The 12,474-nt window shown below is 52.0% G+C and overlaps 4 protein-coding genes across 4 annotated transcripts; 1 reads left to right on the top strand and 3 right to left on the bottom strand.

Moving 5' to 3' along the window:
• Positions 1 to 416: 416 nt before the first annotated feature.
• On the bottom strand, positions 417 to 3,014 carry N7458_001230 (serine/threonine/tyrosine protein kinase MPS1; the record flags this gene model as incomplete). Its single annotated transcript, XM_056904613.1, has 1 exon — positions 417 to 3,014. The coding sequence occupies one exon, from the start codon at positions 3,012 to 3,014 to the stop codon at positions 417 to 419; it is 2,598 nt and encodes an 865-aa protein (XP_056768720.1).
• A 4,924-nt stretch (positions 3,015 to 7,938) lies between these two features.
• N7458_001231 (putative cell wall protein) lies at positions 7,939 to 9,831 on the top strand (the record flags this gene model as incomplete). The annotated part of the gene is made up of 1 exon (XM_056904614.1): positions 7,939 to 9,831. One exon carries the CDS (start codon positions 7,939 to 7,941, stop codon positions 9,829 to 9,831), a length of 1,893 nt encoding a protein of 630 aa, XP_056768721.1.
• Positions 9,832 to 10,537: 706 nt separating this feature from the next.
• N7458_001232 (uncharacterized protein) lies at positions 10,538 to 10,924 on the bottom strand (the record flags this gene model as incomplete). The annotated part of the gene is made up of 2 exons (XM_056904615.1): positions 10,538 to 10,630; positions 10,775 to 10,924. 2 exons carry the CDS (start codon positions 10,922 to 10,924, stop codon positions 10,538 to 10,540), a joined length of 243 nt encoding a protein of 80 aa, XP_056768722.1.
• Positions 10,925 to 11,031: 107 nt separating this feature from the next.
• Positions 11,032 to 12,242, bottom strand: N7458_001233 (PWI domain-containing protein; the record flags this gene model as incomplete). The annotated part of the gene is given in 5 exon segments (XM_056904616.1): positions 11,032 to 11,531; positions 11,548 to 11,659; positions 11,723 to 11,887; positions 11,984 to 12,074; positions 12,139 to 12,242. 5 exon segments carry the CDS (start codon positions 12,240 to 12,242, stop codon positions 11,032 to 11,034), a joined length of 972 nt encoding a protein of 323 aa, XP_056768723.1.
• Between the last annotated feature and the right edge of the window lie 232 nt (positions 12,243 to 12,474).

Consider the following 12,474-nt stretch of genomic DNA (forward strand, 5'->3'; position numbering starts at 1 on the left):
TGGCTCAAAACTCCGGAAACCCCCAATGCAAGTAGACCGAAAAAGGAATGAAAGGAAAGTCATGTACATGAAAAATGTGAAATCCACAAGCCGCACTTATGGCAGCCCGACAAAGGGCATCACCTGTATACCTCCAATTGAATAGGCAGGTGAATACAAGCCTGACTTGCATAGTAGTGCAGGGAATGGAAACTGTAACGAAATGCAACGGAAGAAGAATAAAGCAGTCAGATAGATGCCGTCAGATTAGCCATGAGATAGCTTTAGACAGGAAACGCCGAATTTGTAAAGGGGGCAAGAATAAACACAGACAACACCATTAAACACCGGTCATGAAGTCGTAGTAACAAGCAGGGATGAATGAACAGAGGAGGTATAGAACAAAAGAAAAGATGTAAAAAGACCGGCCGAGCACATCAAGAACTTTCTTCTTCGAGTGCTGCTTTTATTTTTGCAAAGAATCCCGCAGGCCATGCAGCCAGCTCTTCTTCTTTGGGAATGCCCCGGACCTTGCAGTGGTTGACAACATTAGCCAGAATGCGACCCAGCATGTCCTGTGTAACAGGTACGGCACCCTCGAGTTGGGCATCGGGGTGCAGGAAGGGATCCCGGGGACCGAGCATTTCTTCAATGGTTGGGCGAAGAGTCTGGTCGCGCTGAAGGCATCGTTTCAGGGTCTTGATTAATCCAGGAGGCACCGGAATACCGCCGACACCGTGCGAGGGGAAATCAATTTGAACACGAGGGTTCGGGATTGCCATGATACGCTCGTAATATTTTGCGATCTTGGCGAAAGGCGGCTGGCCGTACACCATTTTGTACAGAATACAGCCCAGACTCCACACATCGCTGGGTTTGCCAAGTTTCATCATCTTGCCCACACTAGCCGGGAGGCCGAGGGATGCATTGGAATCAACCAAAGCTTCTGGAGACATGTAGTTAGGTGTGCCGACTTGTTGCTCTCGGTGGACATTGACGGTGTTGTCTTGAATGGCATTGGCAATACCAAAGTCAATCAATTTCAGCCGACCCTGGACCATCAAGAAGTTTGCTGGCTTCAAATCGGAGTGGACGATGTTGAAGTTATGGACAGCTTGAACACATTCCAGCATCTCCTTCCAGTAAAATCGGGTAAAATTGATGTCGAACACAGCGTCCTCAGCATTAAGACGGTAGGTCAGAATCTTCTCCAGATCAGATTCACCAATTTCCATCAAAACACTAAGGCAATGTTTGTCCAGGTTGAGCTCCCAGTCAAACAGGCGCACCACCCGATCAACATTTTCAAGCTTCTTCAAAAGATCAATCTCACCCTTGTACCCAGTCAAAGTCAAAGGGTCGACATCTTCCAGATTCACTCGCTTGAGAGCGAAGATCTTATAGTTCTCAGCCATGACACGATATACACGAGAGCTTCCACCCCGACCAATACAGTCAAGACGGGTGAAGTGCTTGTGATTAATCGAGACCTGCGTCCGCTTCTTACGGGACTGCGATGTAGAAGCACCACCAGTAGCTGTGGCAGTTTCGAGAACCGACATCTTCGGAGGCGGAGGAGCCGGTCTGTGTGGAGTGTTGTTGCTTCGGCTCGCAAGAATCCTCCGGGGAGAATTACCTGCGGGGGTTTCGGCGGCAACATCTTTCTTGTCCGTATCGTATACGACGGAGTACTTCTCGGGCTTATCTAGCAAATTGAGGGCCTGTGGTTTGGCGCGCTTGAACGTTGGTGGAGGTTCATTCTCTTGATCCCTCGCGGAAGGAAGTGATGGTGGTAATGACGGTACCTTGAAGGCAGGTTGCTCCTGAGCACTCGACGATTTGGACGACACTTCTGAGGACCCTGGCGTGGACTTGGACTGCGATACATAAGACTTCGGCGACGAGGAGCGTGAGAAAAGACCTTCTCCACCGACCCGACTCGCGGGTCGATCCGGGAGGGGCCGATGTTGTTGTTGGTCTTGTTCATCGTTATCATGAGAAGGGCTGGGATCTGCCCAGGACACCTTCGGTGATGATTGCTTCGGTGATGATTGCTTCGGTGATGATTGCTTCGGTGATGATTGCTTCGCAGGGCGTTGAGAGTGATAACGATATTCAGCATTGGCATCTTGCGGCTCGTCATGCTCCCGAATAATGCCGTCATTCAGCAAGTAATTATCTTCGTTATTCTCCTCACTTTGTCGACGCAACACGCCTCGCCGCGCAGGTCCATTCAGGAATGTACCAGTAAGTCGACCAACTCGCTTCACCCGCAGAGAGCTATGGGGCGCAATATCCTCTCCAGTGCGACCGCGCAAGACTGATGAAGTACCGATTCGCAAGACAGGATCATCATCGTAACGCGATTTTCGGTCACTGTCAGACCGCTCACCACTTCCATACTCGTCACCTGGCTGGCGTTCCGTTGACCGTTTCAATGATGGCGAAATGGATGCTGGGGAGCGGGTACTGCTTCGAGAGGCATTGATCCGAACACTCCGTGGTCGGGGAGCGGGCGTGATGAAGTCATTGGGTCGGTCTTGAGCTTCGGAATCGGCACTCTGATTATTCGAAAGCGGAGAGCCCTCGCGGGAGAATCTCGAAGAGGATGAAATGGCACCAATTCGGACTACCCGAGGTGCCGGACTTCCATTGGACTGGTCATGTGGCGAGGCATTCCGCGGCGATTGGCTATGTTGTCGCGATCCGGTCGCCGAGCGCCGCTCGTATGAAGAGGGTTGTTGGTGTTGGTATTGATGCTGTTGTTGACCTTTGTGTAGATGTGGCGACGAACCCAACCCGTCTCCATCGAGAAGCGCTTTCACGGAAGCGCTGAACTTTGGCTCTGGGACCTCATCATCTGAGCTGTCCCCAGAGTAATGTCTTGAGATTGATTGTTTGGCGTCGGCGTATTGTAGGGCTGGAGAGGCCCGTCTGGAACCAGAACGTGAAACTGCGGTTCGGGACATCGGTCGGGTTCCTTGTTGATACAGGGCGTTGTTGTAGGCAGATGAGAGGGAATTCGGGGAGGCCATGGTGGATAAGCCCTACATTGAAGTCGTGTATCACTGCCGGCCTCGGGGTGGCCCGAATGTGTCGAATGTTTGTTGTTATTCACAAAGGGAAAGTCCACTCATCTCGACCCGAGGATCCATCGCGAGTCGAGAACTGGCGCGCTATAAAGTCACGTGATCTATGGTTGCCATGGCGACAACCACAACAAGGAATGCCTTGATAGACGGGTATACTCGAGAGCGAGCCAAAACCTGGTCCCTCCTTGCTGGTCGATGGGAACCTCTACAAAGTCTTTTGTTAGTTGTGAAGTTTGGTCGTGGGCTTGCGTAAGATTTGCAGTATCTCCGGAGTGCCTTTTCGTCCATTATAGACTGGTAACCTGAGCAAAGCGACCGTCCGAACCTTGAATCATGAAACCAGCAGTGGTACCCATCAAACTTCCGAAATTGTTTTTTGGTGGAGTACTGTTGCCACTATTGTCAATTGCTATGCTGTATTGTATATGTTTGATTGATTATATCGCTTGTGCAACGAGTTACTCCGTCGAGACACGGGTATGGTGTCAACGATTCGCGAGCAGACTACTCACAGGACCACCTCAATATATCTCTGCAGTTTTGCGGCGCGCGTTCCAATGAACCTTCGGCCACAACTCCCAACGGCTCATCACCATAAAATCTCCAAGATGGACTTAATTAGACATCAAACAGGTTACCATGTCATTCGAAAATTTTTATTAGGTCGTTAGAATCTAGCCTGACAAAATTCTCCTTAATCAATGTCTCCATTGGGTTGACCAAACTCTCACGGCTGTCTATACCCACAGAAATTGTACAAAGTACAAATGATAAGGCAAAGAGTGTAATCTAGATCAAATTGAGCAAGAACAAGGCTAACTACAGTCACCATACCGGTCAAGGGCATGGCAACATCTTGCCCTGGAGAAAGTACGCTGTGCACACTCGTCCTCCATGTTGAAGAGAGAGACTTACAACAGTGGCCCGACACATCGCAAGTTGATTGGACAACCCCTGGCTACCTCCATCGGCTATGATAACCGCAAATAAGAGTAAAAGTCAAAGATACGAATTCTATTTCCATGACTCCAGCCTTGCATATGAGCTATCCAACGTTTGCATGGAGAATTTCCCACATGAATTCCCTCGTTCTCATGCAAAAACGACCTGACGCGTCGCAGCGCATGACTGCATATAATATCATAATTCACGTTCGGAATGCGAAGGACCGGAGGAAATGACTATTACCACTGCAGAATTCGTAGGAAAGTCCTGGAAAAATGATTACATGTGATGCCGTACAACGGTCCACTTATTGAGACGAAAAATTTGATCCTCGTGATCCGGTCCTCGGCCGCATGGCCGAGGTAGGGTATCAGTGCATAATCTATTGGTTTTTCTTTTGCGACGAGATAACTTTCATCTAAGGAAAGACCACGCAGTTGGAGCATTGAGTATGTATCATGAAGATAGATAAGGTAATTGACTAACGCGAATGGTTCTTGAAGGCTTGACCATGGTTCGCAAATCCCAGACAACTGAAGATCAGGTACGAAGTCTGGAGCCTAGCGATGAGGATGATCAAATTATTACTCAAGCGAAAGAATCATGAGATTGAATTGCAGGATGTCGCCTATTGACCTCAATACACGAGACGGTAAAACTCAAGAAAATGGAGCCGGTGTAGGGTTAAATAATGAATTTGTTCCTGAACTGACCCGAAATAAGGAACCTGACCCTCGACTCGGATAGCGGCCGCAGGTTAGTCGCAACCAAGGTCGAGGTCAGAGCAACCCTTTGCAGCTGTATGTCCCACCAAGACGTGTTGACATGTTGGAAATCGGACTCCTCGCAACCTGGCCGAGAAAAAAAAAGGGGAGAAAAAGAAGTGTCTCCTCGGAAGGTTAGCGAGGTCGGAATTTCAAGCATCGGCATTGGATTATACTCCGTCACAGAATCACGGACAACGATCGATCGAGATGTTCTTTTTTTAGTTCCTCACGAACCTCTGTGGACGAACCTCGTGGAGTAAATAAGCTCACTCCAGCACTATATCTGCGACGGTGCACGTCGCGATATGTCTTTGAAGAGCCTTTGAAGACCAAGGTTTGGAACGATGGGCAACCCTGAAACCGCGATCGCCTCAAGATCGCCCCCAGAACTGGATACCCCCCGTCTTGGTTCAAACGAACCGGTTCTCCATTCCGAGCAGGGGGTGCATTGCACCAGTGGCGGCGCGCTAGTTTTATTCGAGCACTGGTAATTTGTGTAGTCCAGTAAGAAGCTACCTTGACCGAGTGGAAGAAGCTTAAAAAGATTTTTTAGTCAACAGACTTAACTCGCCACGTCGGGGAAGGAGTCCAAAAGGTTAGAATTTGCTTTGCTTCCGAGTAGCACTACGCCGTATTCTGCTTAACCAGCTTCAATCAAACGCTCGCCGAGGCCCGCCGTGTGGATGATCCGGGTAACAGGAACCCCTGGCCATCGGCGGGGCCTACTAGTGGCCCCAATTTTAGGGCAAATCATTCTGAATACATAATAGTTGATATATACTGTAGCTTGTTACCTTGTTAGCTATTCATGTGCTATCTCCTCTTCCATGGGTCCCTCTGCACAACTGCGAGTCTGCAACACCGATTCCTTTTTGCGAGTGGAGTTGTTTTTGCGCGAACTACTCCGTACAAAGTTTTGAGTACCTGGCTACTTTACCATTGACTACTATTGTTGGGATCCGGGCGGTGGCTTGCTCTAGTGTACTGTGGCTCTCTTGTCTGGGTAACAAGCAATGAGCCTCGAGTCTCGACTCCAACGCAACAGGAGAGTATGCAGCGTGATTGAGGTCGTGGTTTTTATATTGGACCGATCTAGAAAGGGTGAAGCAACATATCATGCTCACCGTGGATTTGGTCGCTGGAAATCCCGACAGCTGCAGAATATCGGCCATTTGTCTATCATTCCGGCATATCCGCTGCATCTCTCGCACGGCGATACACATGGAGTAGAAAATAGAAACATAAACAAACGATTATTGAACCTTGGGTGATACTCCATACTCGACCATGGGTTGCTCCCTTCTTCCGCATTGAGTTTAACCTCAAGATCAATAGGGCGTTTCAGAACCCGAGCAGCAAACCAGGTCGACGGACAAATAATGTAGACCCACCGAAGCCTGGGCTCTTTGACAAACATGTCTCTTTGTACTGTTTGGATGCGGCCCAGTGGAATTGCAAGATTGAAAGTTGGATGGAGGCGTTGCTCACCCTAAACCGAATAGCGTAAAGGCCGTGCATTGCATGCATTGTGTGCCTGACCCGGATCCGCGGGGTTTGGCGAAGAGACAGAAACACAAGCAAAATAATAATACCGAGGACGAGAACGTCCAGCTGCGCATGCCGTACAATCGTGCTCGTTTGCAACGGGTGCTTCGGAGTCATTTCGGACAAAATTGCCCCATTCTCTGCAGGATGTAACTTGTACAGTAGCAGTTAGTATAGTATACTACTAAGTGATATTACTTACTCCAAACTAGAACCAGCGGACTTGAGAAGGCTAAAAAAAATCCTCCACATACTCAAAAAGGGGCACAGAAACAGTCGCGGCAGAATTACCTCCGGGCCCTGGCCCGTCAACCTTTGGTGGGTCCTGACGATCGCTTTCTCCTGGATCCCCTGGGTTTAACTGGATTTGGCTGGCTCCAACTGGGCTTAGTCCGGGCATAGTCCGGGTACGACCAGCCTCAATATGAGTAATATGACCGCATTGCATGCACAACGCTCCATCGGAGTCCATCGAACCATGCAGGCTCTGCTACTTCTCGCCCGTCAACCACGCTGGGATCCTCGCGATGCCTGCCATTCTGGGCCGTGGCAGGAGAGACCCGCCCACCCGGCTCTCGTGCCTCGTCAACACTGAATTCCGACTGCAAAATGAGTGGCCACCTTCTGCTCCGAGGCTTGACTAGCTCGACTGGCTTGAATTGGACCTCCTTCCTCGCTAGGACCGTCAGACTGTCAGGCTGTCAGACCTGGGAAATAATCAGTAGCAAATCTTGGGAAGATTATTCGACATCGCAGTCAGTATGGCAATCGCAATTGATCGTCCCGTCCATTTGACACCGTCTCCGACCTACAGGACCTCGCCACACCTGGACGGCACGAGCGGATGCAGAAGTTCCCACCCATGCTGTAACCAGCTTGCCCGTGGTGATTGCTCATTGGCGAGTTGAGACAGGCCTCGCTCCACTCAGCCTGGCAACAGATCCAAGCTCTCCTCCCCGATATCTGGGAGGCTCAGGCCAAGGCCAGGGGGGAAGGGGGTCCTATTCAGGTGGATCAGTGGACATGGAACATTGGATAGCTCGAATTGGGGACTGACTCGACTGAGGGCGTTTTTTCACTTTTCGAGACCGGGGTAACCAGCTTGTGCAGGGCTCCAGACTCTGGTCTATTCCCATTCAGGACATGGGCTATCTGGTTCTGATGGATCGCGGCCTTGTGAAAGGCAACGACACAAAAAAGTGGAGAGCACTAGGCGTCTCAGGGTGTGCTATTCTTTGCTACGGAGCCAGGTACCGAGTCAACTATGCTGACTATCACCCGTATCCAAGGCATCGACCCGTCATCCTTGATCCATGATCAGGGGTATATAAACATCGAGGATCTTCGCCTGGTATGGTGCGTTATTCTTCTTCCATCTTCACCAGTCTATCGCTAATTGCTTCAAGGAACGGCTTCTGGTCCGTCCTGCACTGTCGCTTTCTGTTATTTCTCTTTTCCTTTTTTGACTCTTTTTGGGATATCAATTCCCTATCCATCCGTTTGTACAAAAACTCAGCCATCGTTGCTATACACTCGCTATCACACGTTTTGATATACCCCCATCGAACTCGAAACCCAATTGATCCTCCTAATCGCGGCCAAGATCAACTATGCGTTCCGACCTTCTTTTGCTCGCTGCTCTGGCGAGCTCTGCTCTCGCTTATCCTACCGAAGTCGCCGTTGAGCGTCGTACTTTCGGACTCCTTGCCCACCTGCTCGGTGATGCTGCCTCCGATGTCATTGGACTCGTCGACTCCCTGCTCGGTGTGGGCGCGCATGGTTCCACCACCATCCTGGCTGGCCTCAGCGCTCACGGTGCCGCTGCCCTGGAGGGAGGTGCTCTGGGATGCACTGCCGGCGTCATACATGCCGATGCCCGTGCTCAACTGAAGTTGTGGCTGGCTGGCCAGACCAGCATTTCAGGCTCCCTAAAGACCTCCCTGCTCGCTTGGTGTGAGGGCTCCGGCTCTGCTACTCTGAGCGCCGACGTTATTGCTGCTCTGTCAGTCTATATCCCTACTTGTGCCGACATCGCTGCCAAGGAGTCGATCTATGTTACCATCGATGGTATCTTCTCTTCCACCGAGCTTTCCTCGACTCTCGTTCTGAGCGCCGCCGCTCAAGCTTCTCTGTCTGCTTTCCTTGATGTTCATGTTGACCTTGCTGCCCACATTCAGGCTGGTCTCAGCGTCTGCGCTGCTGGCGGTGTTATTGCCAGCTTGGATGTTGATGTCAAGGCTTCCCTGATTGCTTGGTTGAACGCCTCAGACTGTCCTCTCGAGGCTGCTCTGAAGGCCTCCATCCTCGGCTGGTGCCACGGTTCGCACGTCAGTGGCCTCGTTGAGATTGGTGTTCTTGCTGAAACCGCTCTCAGTGCCATCTCCGTTGGTGCCTCCATCGGTGCTTACGTCGAGGAGGCTGGTATTCTTTCCGTCCACGCCCAGGCTTCCCTTGCGGCTTTCCTGAACACCAAGCTCGCCGTCGACATTGATGCCGATATCCTCGTTGCCCTCGAGGCTTGCGCTGCTGGTAAGCTCGCCGCTTCCCTCGATGTTGAAGTCCGCACTGCCCTCGCTATCTGGCTGTCTGGTTCTAGCTGCTCTCTGGGCGTTGAGCTAAAGGCCGTCGTCCTTCTCTGGCTGTCTGTTGCTGCTTCTGTCGAGGCCTCTCTCGACCTTGTTAGCGGTCTCTTCGTTGATATCACCGGCTTCCTGACCGAGACCATCCTTGCTTCCCTGAGCATCAACCTCCGCAGTGCTCTCGGCCTCCTCGCTGTTGGCGAGAGCCTGACCATCCTCTCCTGGGAGGCTCGTGCTGAGCTCGCTGCCTTCCTTGGTGGCTGCACTGGCATTGACATTGGCATTAGCATTGAGCTGATCATCATCGAGTGGTTCACTGGCTGCAGCATCCCCGGTGCTCCTGCTCCTTCTTCCTCTGTCCCCAGCCTGCCCTCTGCCACCCCCACCGGTGTCTCCAGCACTCCTCTGGTTCCCTCTGGCCCTGCCCACACTGGTTCCGTTCCCTCTGTCAGCATTCCCTCCGGTGGTGTTCCCACTGGCCCTGCCGGCTCCATCTCCGTCACCGTTCCCTCCGGATCTACCGCTACTGGCCCTGCTGGCGGCGTCCCAGGCAACGGTGCCTCGTCCACTCCCTGCGACACTGAGACCATCCCCGTTGTGACTTCCTCCGTTATCTCTGGTGGCCCTGCTGGTGGCCCTGCTGGTGGCCCTGCTGGTGGCCCTGCTGGTGGCCCTGCTGGTGGCCCTGCTGGTGGCCCTGCTGGTGGCCCTGCTGGTGGCCCTGCTGGTGGTGCTGGCTCTGTCACCGTTCCCTCCGGCCCTGGCTGGTCAGGCTCAGGCTCGGGCTCGGGCTCTTGGACTTGGTCCGCTGGTGGTGCCCCTGCTCCCACTGCTCCCCCCACCGGCTCCGGTTCTGGCTGGTCCGGCTCTGATACCTGGACCGAGACCGTCACCATCTACCACACCGTCTGCGGCTGCGAGTAAGCGGTTACATGCCCTATCCAACCATGTGAAGAGAATTATACCCCTCTTCCACACGCAATTGTCCTTGCACCTTTCTTATGCCAAGATGACCCTTTGACACCCCATGCACTGGTATGGCCTGCAGCGTCTGTCTAGGCGCAGGTCACCTCTAATCCCCGCTTCCCGGTGGTGACCTGTGTGTTCAGTGACTATCCTGTCCTTCCTGTCTGTAGATATTTAATTATAATTCTAATCTGCTGTGGGAGATTCTAACTTGGTCCTTCTTTCATATATGTTCAGCCTCACGGCATTGACTATGGCCCTCATTGTGATTCTGGATGATATTGCGGCTTTGGAGCTAGATAATGATTATTTCTATCATTGTCATACCTAACTCGCTGGGAAGACCTGTCATTCTAACCTTCTTTCCCTTTCATGGACAACATTCCTTAATACATTTCTCGCAATCCTTGGCCACTGTATTATCTTTCTTGTAATTCGGAGTCTTTGTGTAAAACCCTCCTATGTTACATCTCGCACTGCTACAATGTTCTTGCGCAGACTAGAAGGTGGCCCTATGTGTCTGTTTGATTGAGATCCCTGAGTGGAGAGGTAGATTCTACTCTAACAACAAAAGAGTCTACCCAGGGACAGCGTTGAACGTCAGTCGTTCAAGCTAACCTCGCCGATTAGCTGGGAAAGGGGGAGGGGGAAAAACAAAGCATCATCAATCGGGGCCCTCTAGGATTTCCCGAAGTGGGAGGCCGCGGGGCCGGACGCCCGGTGGTAAACCGTAAGCAAACTTCGGGGCTTGGGGAGTCTGGATTAACCATGCGTCAGCTTTTTGGAATAGACATTGCCTCAGGGCGAGTAGATGAAGTGAGATCGGGATTCAGCAGAGATAACAATGAGATAGGAACTTGTTTCTACTAGCAATGGCTTTGGGATCATTTCAATCACTTACCGGTGGGATCTCGGCAAGAATCTTGTCGACGAGGGTGGTAGGTCTAGCCCGGTCATCTGCTCCCACACGGCCTTCCACAGGGCCATCACCTGTAGCTGGCGGGTTTTCGGGCTGCTCAGGCCCGGCAGTCTTCTCATCCTCACCGGCCATCTTATGCTGGCGGAGAGGCAGCCGCTCGACGTTGCTGGCGAAGAGTGCGGGGAACGTATCTTTCTAGAGATCGCTTTCGAGGCCGCTCGTTGCGAGGGCTGAAAACCTCAATTGCGATCTGCTGTGGGCTCTTCTGGGAGGAGGTAAGTGGGGTGAGCGAGAAGGGGGGATGGATCGGTCTCGATCACCAGGGTCCGTACAGGGCTTTGTTTCTTTGCGTTCTGAGGATTGACTGTGAGAGCGGGAATGCTGCCGAGGAGAACGAGAAGGGGGACGAGCACCAGGAGGGGTACGACTTGGCCGACGGAATCGAGGAGGGGAACGAGAAGAGGAACGTCCGCGGGGAGGAGTGCGATCTGGGCGATCCGGAGGGAAGTCGTAGCGAGGAGGGGAGCGAGAAGACGATCGACGACGGGGAGGAGGAGTGCGATCTGGGCGATCAGAAGGAAAGTCACGGCGAGGGGGAGAACGAGAAAAGGAACGGCGACGGGGAGGAGTACGATCTGAGCGATCCATAGGGAAGCCGCGACGAGGAGGGGATTCACGATAGCGATGTCGGCCGTATTGAGGTCCCGGAGAACGCGAGCGACGTCGATTGTAAAGTCGTCTTCCACCGAAGTTACGCTCGCCTCGTTCGGCACGATCTCGACGTCTCATGTCATTCAACTCGCGCTCACGGAGACGTTCCTGTTCTCTCTCGCGCCGAACAGCTTCGGCAGCTCTTTCGGCCTCAATCTGTAAATACAATTAGTCAGAAACGGCTCCAATTAGAGACGGCTGATTTATTGTTCTTGTCACCTTTTCCTGCATGAGCTCCAGCTTCTTGGCCTCTAGAAGTTCCTTTGGAACACCCTGAGGATTTTCCTGGCCGCTGAGACAGAGCGACCATAGCTCCTTGCAAAACTTCGGAGTATCCTTGTCGAGGAACCCTGTGAGTTGGATTTGAAGGGCTTTGATATCCGGCTGTTGCTCGGCAAGTCACAATATTAGCAACAGTGCATCACATGGAGTGGAGCTCAAGATATCGCATCAAGCTCAGAGAGCAGAGAGCCAACATACATAGCGAGAACCCTCGAGCAGGTTGAAGCACAACTCAATGACAACATCATCTTCATTGCCCAGAATGTCGGAGATGCGCTTAGCGATCCATCTACAGCACCACTTGATCAGCCTCTCGAGACTTGGTGTCGTCAAAATCTGGGGATATCACTCACTTCTTCATGACCTCGATGTTCACTTTGGTCATGTCTACCTTCTGGTTGAACTCGGTAGGGAACTTGGTCCTCTTGAGAAGCTTTGCATCCACAGGGGTCGCCATTTTTGCGGGCGAGGGACGTGAAGGTGAAGTGTGACGCGTCGTGGGACAACAGAAGAAGAGAAAGAAGGTGCGGCGGACGAGAAGCTATATTATAAGGCGGTCAGTTAATGCCGGATGATCTACACGAAGGCGGTCAACAGGGCGGTCAAGAACAATTGGATGTAATACTCTAGAACTGGGGAGCGGTCAGGCATTGGGCAGGAAGGACAATAGACTTGAGCAACGATTTCGT

This window comes from Penicillium daleae, assembly GCF_028827525.1.
Source record: "Penicillium daleae strain IBT 16125 chromosome Unknown utg000002l_segment0_segment0, whole genome shotgun sequence".
Taxonomy (NCBI): Eukaryota; Fungi; Ascomycota; class Eurotiomycetes; order Eurotiales; family Aspergillaceae; genus Penicillium; species Penicillium daleae.